Here is a 15,685-nt window from a genome sequence, read left to right on the forward strand (position 1 = left end):
TCTTGACTGTATTTAAATTTGGTGTTCAATTGCTAATTTTTACCACGACTTTTTATTCTTTTTGTCATTTGTTATCTTCATCAGCGTTGTTGTTATTGTAATTATTTTATATCCTGCTTTTCTGTTGTTAAAATATAAGGTATTTCAATATTGAAGCTTCTTTGCTAAATTGTGAAATCTAACCACCCTTTTCTATTTTGTGCATTGTGCCTCTAGGAACATTGTATCAACAGTGAACTTAGATTGTAAGCTGGATCTTAAGCAAATTGCATTGCAAGCACGTAATGCAGAATATAACCCAAAGGTATGTGGCGCTTTATTATAAGCGCCAAAGATAAGTATGTTATTTTGTGCCTTGTTGGGAATTGATTATTAAGCTTTCCTAATGTCCATGCAGCGTTTTGCTGCTGTCATTATGAGAATTAGGGAACCAAAAACTACTGCATTGATTTTTGCCTCTGGGAAAATGGTAAGTTCTAGCTCGCCCACCAAAAATGATTATGTTGATTATTTCATGTTGCTTTCAAAGTTCTGCCTGTGGAGTGAATTGATTCTTTTATTATTGATAATATTTTTTGCTGTATATTATTTGCTGAATTTTCAGAAGGCATGAGGACATTTTCAACCATTAATTTTTTTACTTTGACTACTCAAGTTTCAAGAGTAAAGACAAATTTGAGTTGGAAAGCTTAACCAATGCCCCCAACCCCTTCTTTTCAAAAAAAAAAAAAAAAAGGATAGAGATGAACATTGCATGTAATGATCTGTGGATGGTTTTATTGTTCTCCCTGAAACTCAGTGATTTTGATTAACTGCAAAAGTATTAATGAGTCTTGAAAGCTTGATTGTGCACTTGTTGGGTATTATTCTAGGATTCAGAGTGATTTTATATCATTTTCCATTTGGTTGTATGATTACTCATGTGGATGGATTAAGTTGATCAATGCAGTAAATGCTAATTTATGGTGAACATGTTTTCTCTTATTGGTTTATATACTGTGTAGTGCATTTGATTTATAAATTGTTTCATGTAGGTTAGAATATAATTTTGTAACGACTACACCAATTTATCCCATAAATTGGTAAATTTTATATAAAATGAGTGTGGTTGGATTTGATTTTGGCAATGAGAGTACGCAGTCGACAGTCCTCTCTTCGACCGCTTCTCTTTGGCCATTTCTCTTCGGATGTGAACTTCACCTCATTCCTATTCAGCGTTTCTTCGATTGCTTCTTCTTTGGTTTCATTAATCTCAACACAGAATCATTCTCAGCAGATCTAACTCATTCTTAGCAAATTTGGCAGAATCGTTCTCAGCAGAATCGTTATTGGCAGATTTGACTTGTTCTCGAGCAGCTCATTCGCTGTAGACTTATTTTCTGCAAACTAAGGTGAGTTTATCTTGCTGCAGACCTATTTTTTTTATTTACTATGCATTCAATTTTCTTTAACTTATTTTCAGATTTGGTGAATGCCTATTAGCTACTACTACTACCGTAATTTGATTTATGCTCACTAAACAAACTTCTAATGTGGCTTATGTTGACAGCTTTTTATTAAGTTACTAACCTTAACAGAGTCAAAAGGTTGGTTGCTGGCCCAATATAATTAACAATCTCCTTTTTTAATATGCTCTGATAATAATTGACAGTTTTTTAGCAGGTCATTTACTCTTATGTTACTCAAATCTGAATCAAGTTTAACATGAAAACTCTTAGAATTATGTGTTGTTATTTCCATCAAAAGATTAATCGATAGCTAGGCCCGTATTATCAAGAGGTTTTGAACTGCATATTACCAAGAGGTTGAATTAACTTTTTGAATTCCATAAATCTTATAAATGTTAACACGAATAAAAAACAGTAAATCCTCTGCCTTTTTATACCCACATGGAGCCTGACCTAATAGTATTGTCTTATTTATTCGTGTATATGAAAGTACAAATGCATGTGATTAATAAGAGTCCAGTTGCGTAATTCCATGTTCGTTTACAACCTTCTTACAGGTGCAGATAGAATTGAACATAAACTACAAATTAAAGCAATATATTAGCTATATAAATTTTTAAAAAAAAGTTTTTTTTTATTTATATCAATAGAAAAACTGAATTAATATAATTTATTATATTTATAAGTGAATAATCAATGATTAAGTGTTTAGCTCAATTGTTTGAACTTTCATATCAGTGGGCTGGAAGCCGAAGGGAAAACTTGAACCCAGGAAAGAAAACAGACAACGAAGTATCTTGATTCAAGAAAGGGTCTCTTTTTTCAAGCATCCACAGATTACATTCAATTACATTCAACCATTACGTGATGAAATTGGTTTTGTTGGTATTGGCAATTACTTACCGTGAATTTTTATATATGTACACATTTCCAATTTTAATTATTATATTTATATAATAATTAATTTTTAATTTAGTAATAAATGGACAAATTACTTAATGTTTTTCTTTTTTTTTTTTTTTTCAATTACTTATTGTGAAATTCTCCTAATGTTTCTTTTAAGAGTGTCACATTTAAGAATACTTGAGATGTTTCCTTTCATGTTATGTGTTCTTTCTTTTGTAGTTTGAGCATGGCATGAATTTGTTGCTTTGATTGCATGGAATAAATTTAAAATAAATGTTTGCATTATAACTTGTTTAAATATTTTTTTTAGAACATGGATACCTCCAGGAGTTGGATGTATGCTAGGAAGCTTCCAAATGGACTATTGAATCCAGAGTTTCTTAGTGGGTTGGAAGCATTTATCAATTTTGCTTGTAGTAAGCCAGAATTTATGGACGGGAGTAAAATAAGATGTCCGTGTGCAAAGTGCATAAATCGAAAGTACCTACTTGCGGATGATGTCAAATTTCATCTTGTTAGTAAGGGGTTTAGACCTAACTATCTAAAATGGACTGCACATGGTGAATCGTTGTGTTCTTCAACGTATGCCATTGAGGTCCATGTTCCAAGGCAAGAACATTTCCATGGTGACACTAACCCATACCGTAATATGGTATTTGATGTTGCTGGTCCCCATTTTCAAAATGCTATGGCGGATGTTCCTTCACTAGATAATGAAGTTGATAATATGGAAGAACTGCCAAATCCAGAATCGAAAAAATTTTATGATATGCTAAAAGCAACTGAAGAGGAATTGTGGCCTGGTTGTGAGAGGCATTCACAATTATCTGTCGTAGCTCGAATGTTGCATATTAAGTCAGAAAATCACTTGTCCGAGAAATGCTATGACCAGATTGTGAATTTTGTGAGGGAAGTTTTACCAGATGAAAATAAGTTTGTTGATAGTTTTTACAAGACGAAGAAGCTTATACGGGGATTGGGTCTACCTGTGGAAAAAATTGACTGTTGCAAGCTTGGTTGCATGATATATTGGGGAAATGATAATATTTTAACTGAATGCAAATTTTGTGGGCTGCCAAGATACAAGCCTCGAAGGGGATCAAGTAAGACAAATGTAGCATGGAAGAGGATGTATTATTTTCCTTTGACACCAAGGCTTCAGAGACTCTATGCTTCTGAGGCAACAGCTGCAAAAATGCGGTGGCATGCTGAGCATAACATGGAAAATGATGTCATGTGTCATCCGTCTGATTCTGAGGCATGGAAGCACTTTAATCGCACCCACCCAATGTTTGCAGCTGAAATTCGGAATGTCAGGCTGGGATTGTGTACTGATGGATTTCAACCATTTGGACAATCAGGACAGCAATACTCGTGTTGGCCAGTAATAATTACCCCATATAACTTACCACCCGGTATGTGTATGAAGGAGCCATATTTATTTTTATCGATAATAGTACCTGGGCCACAGAATCCCAAGCATCGATTAGATGTCTATTTGCAACCATTAATTGTTGAATTAACTCAATTATGGCATGTGGGGGTGCAAACATATGATGCATCTAAAAAGCAAAATTTCCAAATGTATGCTGCTCTTATGTGGACAATTAGTGATTTCCCTGCTTATTCGATGTTGTCCGGGTGGAGCACTGCTGGGAGATTAGCATGTCCATATTGTGTGGATTATTCAGATGCATTTTCATTGAGTCACGGGGGGAAAATTAGTTGGTTTGATAATCACCGTAAGTTTCTTCCACAAAACCATCCATTTAGACGAAACAGAGTAAATTTCCTTAAAGGAAAAGCATGCACAAATGAGTCTCCTCCAATTCTAAGCAGTGAAGACACTTTTTTGCAGATAGAGGATTTAGGACTTAGGAGGGTAACAGATAGTGATGGTGAAGCCATCAATGCTGCCATAGCCAGAAACACTGGTTGGCGAAAAAGGAGCATATTTTGGGATTTACCATATTGGTCTTCCAATCTCATTCGACATAACTTAGATGTCATGCACATCGAGAAAAATATCTTTGAGAAACAAAGGATAATGCAAAAGCAAGAGAAGATATGACACATTTATGTCGTAGAAAAGAGTTAGAGAAGGATGTGCGAACAGGTAAATACCCTAAGGCTTGCTATACTCTTGATAAACAGCAAAAGTAGAAATTATGTGAATGGGTGAAAAGACTTAAGTTTCCAGACGGCTATGTGTCCAACATGGGAAGGTGTGTTAACATGCAGAAGTACAAGCTTTTTGGTATGAAGAGCCACGATTGTCATGTGTTTATGCAGAGATTATTACCAATTGCATTTCGTGAGTTCCTTCCAAATACAGTTTGGCAAGCATTGACTGAGTTGAGCTTGTTTTTCAAAAATCTTACTGCTACAAATATTAAGGTGCAAGATATGGAACGTCTGGAAGCAGAAATTCCTATTATTATTTGCAAGTTAGAGCGTATATTTCCTCCTGCATTCTTTGACTCAATGGAACATATTCCCATTCATCTGCCGTATGAGGCAAAAATTGCAGGACCAGTACAATATCGATGGATGTATCCTTTTGAGAGGTAATAGAGAATCGTTTTTTTTTCTTTTTATGTTATAAAATTCATCATAAACTTTCCCTAACTCATTTGAATATGGTGTTTTATATTCTCAGATTTTTGGGACACCTGAAGAAAAATGTAAAGAACAAAGCAAAAGTAGAAGGTTCAATATGTAATGCATACTTAGTTGAAGAGGCATCCAATTTTTGTGCGCATTATTTTGAGTCTCATGTCAAAACGCGAGATCGACAAGTTCCCCGTAATGATGATGGTGGGGACAATGATGAAATAGAAGAAAATTTATCAATATTCAAGTATCCTGGTCGACCATATGGCAGAGCTAAAACAAGATGGTTAGGAGATGATGAATATAAGGCTGCCCATATATATGTCCTTCTAAATTGCCCTAAAATTGACATATATTTGAAGTAAGTTTATAAAAACCCTAGCATATAAGTTAAATATCTTGAAAGTCATTTGTGAATTTGCCTTTTCCACTGATAATCACCTAATATATTTATGTGTAGGATGTTCCGCATCGAATCGCAATGCACGTCACATAATATCAGTGATGCAGAAGTTAATGAATTAATAGAACAAAGATTTTCAGATTGGTTCAAATCTCATGTAAGTCTAGATTTATATAAACCATTCAATCGTTTAAATATAATTAGTAACATTATTTATGACAACAAGGTTTTAAATTCTCTTCAACTTATCAGGCAAGGAGTGCAAACATTGACAATAAATTCATTAAGAATTTAGCAGAGGGACCATTGAAAAGTGTGATATCATATCCTGTGTATTTCATAAATGGATATAGATTTCACACAATCAATCATGGCGTCAATCGATCCACGATGAATAGTGGAGTTTGCATTAGGGGATCAACATATGGTGACACCACTAATGATTACTACGGTCTCTTGAAAGAGGTAATTCAACTAGAGTACCCTGCATTACCAATAAAGAGAGTTGTTCTCTTCAATTGTGAATGGTTTGATATAACTCCAAATGTGGGTATTAAGGTCCACAAACACTATAACTTGGTGGACATCAATCACAGAAAAAGATTGAATAAATATGAACCATTCATACTTGCTTCACAAGCAGAACAAGTGGCTTACATCCCTTATCCGAGTTTGAGACGAGACAAGGCTGACTGGTATGCAGTGTGTAAAGTGAAGCCTAGGGCCATGGTCGTCATGCCTCAAATAAATGTAACAGAGCCAATAGTTGACCAAGCATTCCAAAATGAGGCAGTACAAGTGATACAAATTGATACAGAAGTTGCAGATGAACAGATTGGACCCTTAGATGATCCAAGTGGTGAACCACTAGAGCTTGCATCTGTTGAAGAAGAGGAACAAACAGACGAAGAAGTTTTATTTTCATCATCAGAAAGTGAAGAAGAAGATGAAGATGAAATTCATGTAAATGATGATGATAGTGATAGTGAATAAATTCTATTGTAATATATATATAAATTATTGATATAGTTAATATTTGTCATACTATTTTGGCAATGCATTTTGATTAACTAATTTGTATATTGTAGCATTCTTAATTATGTTATTATTTTATTTTCTATGAACAGTGAATTTGTATAAAGGAGATGCATATAATAGTTGTGAAGGCCAATATGGCAATGCTTTTTTATTGCAGGTTGTGTTGTTGAAATTTGAGGAAATTCAAATTTGAGGGGACACTCTACCTGATTTTCGATGGAAAAGAGTTTTTTTTTTTTTCTTTCAAATTAACATTTCTTCTCATGTTTATGCATTATACAGATATGGTGCGGGGTAGACATACTATTGCTGTTTCCCAAACACCATTTACTAGTGAGGAAGGTGAGCCTTTGACACCTCATTCACAACAGTCAGTCCAAGCTGACACACATGTGGTTGGCCAAGAGGATACACCTATAGATGGCCAAGAGACTTTACCTGATAGTTCACAAGGTTCTCATCCTGAACCAGAATTGGAGATTGATTCAGCAGGGCGAATCCGCCTTAGAGTTCGAGAAGGAAACAAGTGAGTTAAATAACTAAATTCTACTTGGTTTATAAATGAAATTGATACATGTGTTAACTTCCTATACCTTATTTTCATGTCTAGGTTTTCTATCGGATCTGCAGCAGCTCGAGTGATCATGAACTCCTTCATGCAGCGGATACACCCTGCAGGTGTCATGTGGAAGACTGTTCCAAAAGAAACCAAGGACTTTTACTGGGAGGAATTCAAGGTAACATCTATTTAAGTTTTTTTTTTTATTATTTTCCATATTTTGAAATATAGAAATCATTAAAAATTTGTATTATTTTATATCGTAGAAAAAATATTACTGGACTACTGCTGAGGAACTAGGGGTAAAGGTTTGTTGGCAAGCAAAGGCTGCTGAAAGGTACAAGGACATGATATCTGATTTCAAGGCAAAGAGAAAAAAGCCCCAATATGTTAGTGAAGAAGCATGGGCTCGATTTGAGCAGCATTGGGAGGACCCTTCTGTCATTCGACGATCTGAGACTAATTCGAGAAACCGTCGTGGTGCTGTAGATGGCCTAGGGCCATCCACCCACACAGGTGGATCTATATCATTTCAAGAATGGTCAGATAGAATGGTGAGCTTTTCATAATTAGATATTATATATTTAATTTTCATCTAAATTTAAATTTATTTTCCTATATACATATTTAGTTCATTAATTATTATATAATAAGCAAATATGATTATTGTTGATGGAATTGTCATTCAATAATTATTTGGATTGTTCTGAGATTGAGTTATTATATATTTGTTGATTTCTGACAGGACAAAATGTCAAAAATATAGGGGAAACTCTGTCCATTTTTTTTCAAAATAAATTGTTTAGATTTATTATAGTTTATTTCTGATAACTATTTATTTATATGTTACAGGAGAAAGATTTGGGTCGAAGGCCCAACTGGTATGAGTTGTTTGTTCAAACTCATACTCGCAATCATGACAAAGAAAAATTTGTGGATGAAAAGTCGAGGCAAATAAATGTAGGTGCTTAATTATTTATTTCAAATAAATTAATTTTTCTATTATATCATATTATAAATTAATACAAATTTTTCTATTTTTTACATACAGGAAGCGATAGTGGCTAGAAGGGAAGAGCTCCAACAAACTACATCTGACACCATCGATGAGAATCAAATTTATTTGGATGTTGTTGAGGCTGGCCAGAAGAGACGGATGGTGTATGGGCTTGGATCACAATCATCTGTCATTTACCATTCACATCGAGCATCTTCTTCTAGGGGGTCCTCATCACATGATCCTCAATCTGCTGTTTTACAACAAGAAGTAGAACATTTGAAGAAGCAACTTGAAGAAGAGAGGCAACAGAGGCAAGCAGAGAAACAAGCTATTACAGAGCAATTTGAGACACGTTTGGAAGACATGAGAAAAACAATGATGGAGGAGATGATGAGATTAGTCAGAGGCTTACCATTACCTCTACCTCCAACTTCACCTCCACCTCCACCAGATCAGGATTGATGGTTTTGTATCTTAACTTTAACTTATTAAACTTTAATATTTTTATATTATTGTTTAGTTTATGTTTATTTTATAACATGTATGGAGTATTATTATTAATATTATTATTGGATTTTATTATTATTATTATTATTATTATTTGCATTTGTTATGCATTATTTATTTTTAAGCCATTAATAATTAAAATTTTTTAAGCCATTAATAATTAAAATTTTTTAAGCCATTAATAATTAAAATTTAATGCGCAAAATTAGTTTTAAAAAATTTTACCGACGAAACAATGTGGTAGCTAAAAATTATTAAAATTATTAAAATTATTAAAAAAAAATTACCTACGAAAACTATTTGGTAGGCAAATATTTTTAAAAAAATATTAAAAACTTACCAACGAAATAAAGTAGTAGGTAAATATTTTTAAAAAATATTAAAAAATTTACCTACGAAATAAAATGGTAGGTAAAATTTTTTAAAAATTATTACCGACCAAAAAATTGGTTGGTAATTCTTAGATTTCTAAATTCATTTTACCTACCATATTTCTTTTGTCGGTAATTGGGGACAAAAACTTTCGTCGGTAAAATAGTCGGTAATTCATTTTTAAGCCTACAACCTCCACGAAATTACCTACGAAAAAATCTCAATTTCGCTACAAAATTTTTGTCGGCATAATTACCTACGAACGCCTTGTCGTCGGTAAAATTAGCTACGAATTCTATTTCGTCGGTAAAAATCACCTACGCATAAATTTGTGGACGAAAAAAATTTCGTCGGTAATTCGTTGGTAATGTTAATTACCTACGAAATAGAAGTAAATGTAGTCGGTAATTTTTGTCGCTATTTTTTTAATTTCTTGTAGTGAAAGTACGACAGGCATGGGTAGGTAATAGTAACTAATTTTCGTTGATATTTAAAATCATTTAATCAATATGGTGAAAACAATCATAGGTGTCGGCAACTTGAAAATTCTAAACAAAAATAAAATAAGACATCATAAATAAACTCAGTATTCAAAGATTAAAAAAACGTTTAGCATAAAAAGCACAATCTGCATTTTCGTTCTTAGATTATATTTATGTAGCAAGTATGAATAGATTAAGAGTTCTATTAGATCTTAATTCAAACTAATAGCAATTGGAATTAATAAAAAAATAAAGTTCTCGCATTGGAAATAATTATAGTTATTAAATATTGCTCTATTATCAAAATAAACTTCGACTTTCAAATTTTAATTTCCAAACATTATTCTCCTCACACAAAAGGTATTCATGTCATTAGATAATAATATTTACTTAATTAATTTGTAATAATATAATTAAAATGTGAAAAATATTATTCTATCCCTCTTGATCTGAATCAAGTTGATCCACAAAGCATTTTTGTTTTTACAATTTCTATAAATATTCATCATCATATTAGTTAATCGATGTGGATTGGTTATATTAGATAATGTTTAACTTATATTATAAAAATTAATTAATAGTTATAAGTTAATTTGAACTTTATAAGTATTTAAAATTTTAAATAGTTAAACAGTTACACGTTTAATTAAATTATTTATAGGTGTTTAATATGCAATTGACACATGTGTTAAAAAATAACTTATAAATATATTTATTATTAAAATAATTAAAAAAATTACTAAATTATTTTCTCAAATGATAAATTATATTAACTCAATATTTTATTATAAAATTATCAAAATATATTTCAATAATATTACAGTATAATTTAATTTTAAATTAAATAAACAAATATTTTATAAATAAATGTTTCATTAAAATTAATAAAAATAAATTTAAATTTATTAAAATTAAGGTAAATAATTTATTTAAAAATATTTAGCAAAATTATAAAATTAAATGATGATAATATAATAAAATATTAAATTAAATTAACTTTTAAACACTCAAATTATAAGCACTAAAAAGCACTAAAAAATACTTTTTCTCTCGGAATTTTATCGGAAGCAATCCCTATTTGTTTTAAATATTTGTGATATTTATATAATTTTTTTATATATTTCTAATTATATATTTGTTTAAGCGAGTATTTTTCATTTCAACGAAAAGACGAGAACATCATGATTCAATGAAGACTGGAACTGAGCAGGTGGGCTTGAAACCCAACCCCATTGTACTAAATTTAATCTAAATACTTTGGCAATTCTTTGGTTGCTCATAATCTCATATACATCAACACAAATTATTAAAAAAAAAATGCCATCATAACCAAAAGGCAGTGTTTTTTAATTTCCCCTAAAAACTTTGTAACTCATCCATGATCTGAGTGACTTTCCTAGAAAGGAGAACCTAGTTATTGGGCATTGTTTCCGCCAGCTTCAATTCGATTTGAATTGTCCTAGGCTCCCAGCACTTACGCCTGCATAATGATAATAATAATAATAATAATAATAATAATAATAATAATAATAATAATAATAACAACATATCAGAAAGGGCTTTTATCCTCAAAACTTTCTAGTGATTGGCATCTTTTTAAGCCTTTATATCTTCTGTGTCTTAGTCCATTATTTCAATCAATATCTCTTTCCTCACTTTCCAACATATTTAATGGGACGGTTGCACCACCAACTGTGGTAGTTTGATAATCAACCTAATGATATGGTCCATTTAGATTTGATTATTCACATCAATATAATAATTAAATATTATTTCTACTTAGGAATGAAATAGAAGTTGATGACAAATTGTTCAGTGATTTGTTTTATTGGGTATCATCTCAAATTTGATAGTAGATAATTTCTTATGGAATTAGATTAAATAAAGGATATAATCGATAACCCTGGACCTCGGACCTGAAGAGACTATAACTGTCATACTTGAAAAATCTTATTTTTTAAAATAAAAAATAAAAAATAATTACCAAAATTTCTCACTTCCCTTATTTTTATTTTTTTTATAAATATTCTTTAAGTATGCATTCATTCAAGATAATTTATAAGTTTTAAATATTGATACAAATTTAATGTTTAACATAGTTGAGTAAAAAAAAAATTAATATAGCCCATCTCAACCAATTTAAGATAATGGCTTGGTTATTTTGTGTGCATCCACTCAAAAAGCTTTTATCTGCTAACTCTCCATTAACAAAATTCATTGATCAAAGCATTGTGAAATATTTCTCAAATTTAAAGAGCAGAGCAAACAACTCTCCCTAACTTATCTTGTTTTATATATACAAGAAATATTGAGGAGTTGTACTCGTGACCTCTGCCTGTGATTACCTCTAACACGTAAAACAATTAAGCAAACCCAAATTTGAAAACAGCCTTGTAAATTAATTCTTGCAAGTGCTATTTAATAGCAGTATAGCACATCACACTCAACTCTTCAACGTGCCATTTTCATGAAAGCAATCATAGGGCTGAGATCATATAACTAATTGCTCCAACAATAGCAAAGTTGATCTCTTTCTCTCGATGGACCCACAAAGATATGATAACTTTGTGAAATCCAACCCCAAGAAGATATGGATCCCAGTATTGGTACTTCTTGTACAAACAAAAATAAAAGCAACTCCTTACACCAAGCCTCTGTCTCCCGCTCTCTCTCTCCTCCTCCTCTTCCTATTAAAAATAAAAGATAAAAGAAATGGAAAAGCATCACCCAGTAGATTGTCTTGGGCAGCTTATATATGTGATATTGCCACTGATTGTGTAGAAGATCTAGCTAAGAATATTGCTTTAATTTAGAGCCACAAATAGAAGCTAATTTAAACACACTTGGTTAGATTGCAATCGAACTACTTGCATGGGAAAAGATCACAGCTTGCACACCAACCAAACAAGGAATCATAAGGGGGATCATCTATGTATCTTTGTAATAGCTGTCAATGTTTAATTAATGGGCAGCACCAGAGATTATATCATCTAAAACAGCATTGTAGATAACAAATTGAGGGTTTATATAATCACAAGCAACAATACACATCAGCAAAATACTATTACTTTACGTGGAGGGATTGTGGCTTACAGATGGAAGTGCCATGTCTTCCAAAAAAAAGGATTATTTAAATTAATAATATTTATCTGTTTCATTATCAAATTGCAAAAAAGAGCAATCAAGCATGAAGATGTCCCATATCATCTCTGCTAAAAGAGAGAAGAAAATCACAAAATTGTTAGTAAAAGGAATCATAGAGAAAACAGGAACACAATCCACTTAATCAATTAGCAGCTTTATATAATTGTCTTCTTCGAAGAGAACTGAAAGAACTGTTTAGTGTTATGATCGATTTGCATCACTAAAAAGACGTGGAAAATAAACAGAAAAAAAAGGACCAGAAAACAGCAAACAGGACAGCACATGCAGAAATGAAATTATAATTAATAGAATGAGAGTAGTGAATTCAGAGGGTCACCACACACATCAGCTCAATTGAGTTTACTCAACAATATCAAATTGTAGCCAATATTAAATTTTTGTCCAGTCTCACTCAAAAAATTTTGGAATGTGTATCCCTTTAGTATATGGGGGAAAATAATATAAAAAAAAAAATTAGAAAATCTATCAATAGACAAGCATAAAAAGGCCCACTTGGATCAGCTTGAAAAACATATTTTCCATGTCACCTTTAGATTAGGAAGCTTCATGAGTCCTTCCTCAGCTGCTGGGTCCATGATAGCATTTGAAGATATGATTTCACCAAATGCAACAACTGCCAGATGGCACTATCTGAACTGTAGAAAGTGGGTTGGACCCACTTTGATTAGAAAGTCCATTAAACTAAACAAGGCTCAGTGGAGAATCCATATGGTTATAGACCTGCAAAATTTTAAAAGATAAGCCCCTTGTTCTGAGCCAAAACTACCAAAATATTCTCAACTGTATAGCTTTCTTAATGTAATTATTGCAAATATTATATCAAAGCTCCAGGAGCAAATTCAACCCTTTACCTTTTCCTATATATAGTCTCCATAACTAATCACTGCCAAGAAGCTCCCACCTTAATTAAATTTCCCAATTTCTCTAAACTCGCCAAGCATGTCAACTTCTGCTTCAACCACTCAACTATTTCAAGATTTTCTGGGGGACTTGTACTCAAGAAGATTGCTATTGCATACCCACGTTTACCAATCACCAACTGCAGCAGCTCCTCCAGCTCCTGCAACCAGCCATGATCCGTCAGAAGTTTACACTGGCGATAACACTTTCGATGCAAATGTTGTTATGGTACTCTCAGTTCTCTTGTGCGCCCTGATTTGCTCACTTGGATTGAATTCCATTATTAAGTGTGCATTAAGGTGCTCCAGTTTAGCAGCTTCCCAGTCTACTGGCGATTCCTCAACTCGATTAGCCAATACAGGAGTCAAGCGAAAAGCATTAAAAACTTTCCCTACAGTAAACTATTCAACCGACTTGAAGCTGCCTGGACTGGACACAGAGTGTGCAATATGTCTGTCCGAGTTCACACCGGGTGAACGCGTGCGCCTTCTGCCCAAGTGCAACCATGGATTCCATGTCCGGTGCATCGACAAATGGCTCAGCTCACACTCATCCTGCCCTACATGCAGGCATTGCCTGATTGAGACATGCCAAAAGATTGTTGGTTGTAGCCAGCAGGCTTCCTCATCAGAAACTCCACCAGTACAAGAAAGCTTTGTGAACATAGCCCCTCTAGAACCTGAAGGTTTGATACGCACTTATAGAGGAGTTAGCTAAGCATATTTATTTTGTTCTTCAATGTTATAATGTTTTAGCTTAAGTTGAGCCTGCAATGTGAAGGATGGCACTGAAAGGCCTTTGTTATTGTAGGTTAACAGCTACCACTGCAAGAATTGTAGCATAGATGTAAATTTGTACAAAAGTTTGAAAAGTAACTTATTTCAATTTTTTTCAGCCCTCAATGTCTACTAAAATTGTAATTTTCTGCAATTTCTATAAAATAATAGACTAAATTTCTTACACCAAGTAGTATTCCTATCCAGATGAACAAGTAGCTAACCGAAGGGTATTGAGAAGTTAAACTGCTGAAAAATCAGCTAGTCTAAAATGGGGGCAGCCAGTAGGCTAACTCAATTAACATAATTCTATTATTTATTTGCCCTCGCAGCCTTTGTACGGAGGTAAATGCATATGTCAACTTAGCCACTTCCCCCTTTTTAAACCGAAGAAAAGAGAGAATTCTCCTTGCATACTCAAAAATATTACACATGCTTTCTATACAAGCTAGTCCAATTATTTTTATTACATAGCAATTTTTACTTACATTCGAGTGTAAAATCCAATTAATCAATAAATATCATTTTAGTTAAAATTGTGGTAGGTTCTAATATAAAATCATAGTAGGTCTCACATATAGATACGTGGTGATAATTTTTTATTAATTGGGTGTATAAACACTTTGGTATAGGTAAGGATTTACAAATAATAATAATAATAAAAGCATTAGCAAAAAGAATTATATTCTCATTAGAGCTAGGGTCAAGGGTCGGAGTACTACAAAAGCATCTTCCATCCATATATAGTAATCAAAACACAAAATAATTTAGAGAAATAGAGTCAACTACCGCAAAAATTCTTTTATTATTGTCATTTCAAGCAAGGATTGATCTAACAATAAGGAAAATGGCCTCATTGTATAATGCTACACGATGAGATAGAAAAATATAGCAATTCATTTAAAACCAATAAACTCATCCAATCAATGAAGCATAAAACCAATGGAATCTGAGAGTGAATCCACCATCAATTTTCATATAAAAAATATGCGGACTAAAAGGAAGGTTTTGTACGATACTACTCTAGGAAAGCGTCTCATTGAGGCCGCTGACTAAACACACTATCTTAGGGCCAAAATAAGATTTGCAAATGCTTGTGATGATAATGCTATAGTTGCAGAATTCGGACCACTGGAGTGCACAGTAAAGCCTTAGTATTGGAGTATGTTTAGACTGCGACATTGCGCTTACAAGTTTGAAGGTTGTCCACATCAATTGTTTCCAGAAAATTACTGCAATAAGTGGTGAATGTCGACACTAAAATCCTACTACATGCACACTGTTTTTTGATAAGCAAGTAGATTTTATTGGAAAGATAAAATTCGGGAAACACTTAACATGACCCCAGCGATCTAGACATAGGTTAATAGGTGGCATGTTAAGTGAAAAAAGAATAACAATAAGTTACAAACCAAAATAAGAAACCAACTATGACAACAAACCAAGCCAAACTGAAGAAAGCAAATAGCAAACAAATGAGGGGCTTAAAGCTCTAAATCAACAACTGCTACTGTTC

At 32.7% G+C, this 15,685-nt stretch overlaps 2 protein-coding genes across 2 annotated transcripts; both read left to right on the forward strand.

The window, feature by feature from the left end:
• Positions 1-2,667: 2,667 nt before the first annotated feature.
• Positions 2,668-4,425, forward strand: LOC131169370 (uncharacterized). Its single transcript, XM_058128589.1, has one exon. The coding sequence runs from the start codon at positions 2,668-2,670 to the stop codon at positions 4,423-4,425; it is 1,758 nt and encodes a 585-aa protein (XP_057984572.1).
• Positions 4,426-13,386: 8,961 nt separating this feature from the next.
• LOC110660301 (RING-H2 finger protein ATL78) lies at positions 13,387-14,287 on the forward strand. The gene has a single exon (XM_021818549.2). It carries the CDS (start codon positions 13,433-13,435, stop codon positions 14,108-14,110), a length of 678 nt encoding a protein of 225 aa, XP_021674241.1. The 5' UTR covers positions 13,387-13,432; the 3' UTR covers positions 14,111-14,287.
• Positions 14,288-15,685: the final 1,398 nt, after the last annotated feature.

This window comes from Hevea brasiliensis, chromosome 10 (genome assembly GCF_030052815.1).
Source record: "Hevea brasiliensis isolate MT/VB/25A 57/8 chromosome 10, ASM3005281v1, whole genome shotgun sequence".
Lineage (NCBI taxonomy): Eukaryota > Viridiplantae > Streptophyta > Magnoliopsida > Malpighiales > Euphorbiaceae > Hevea > Hevea brasiliensis.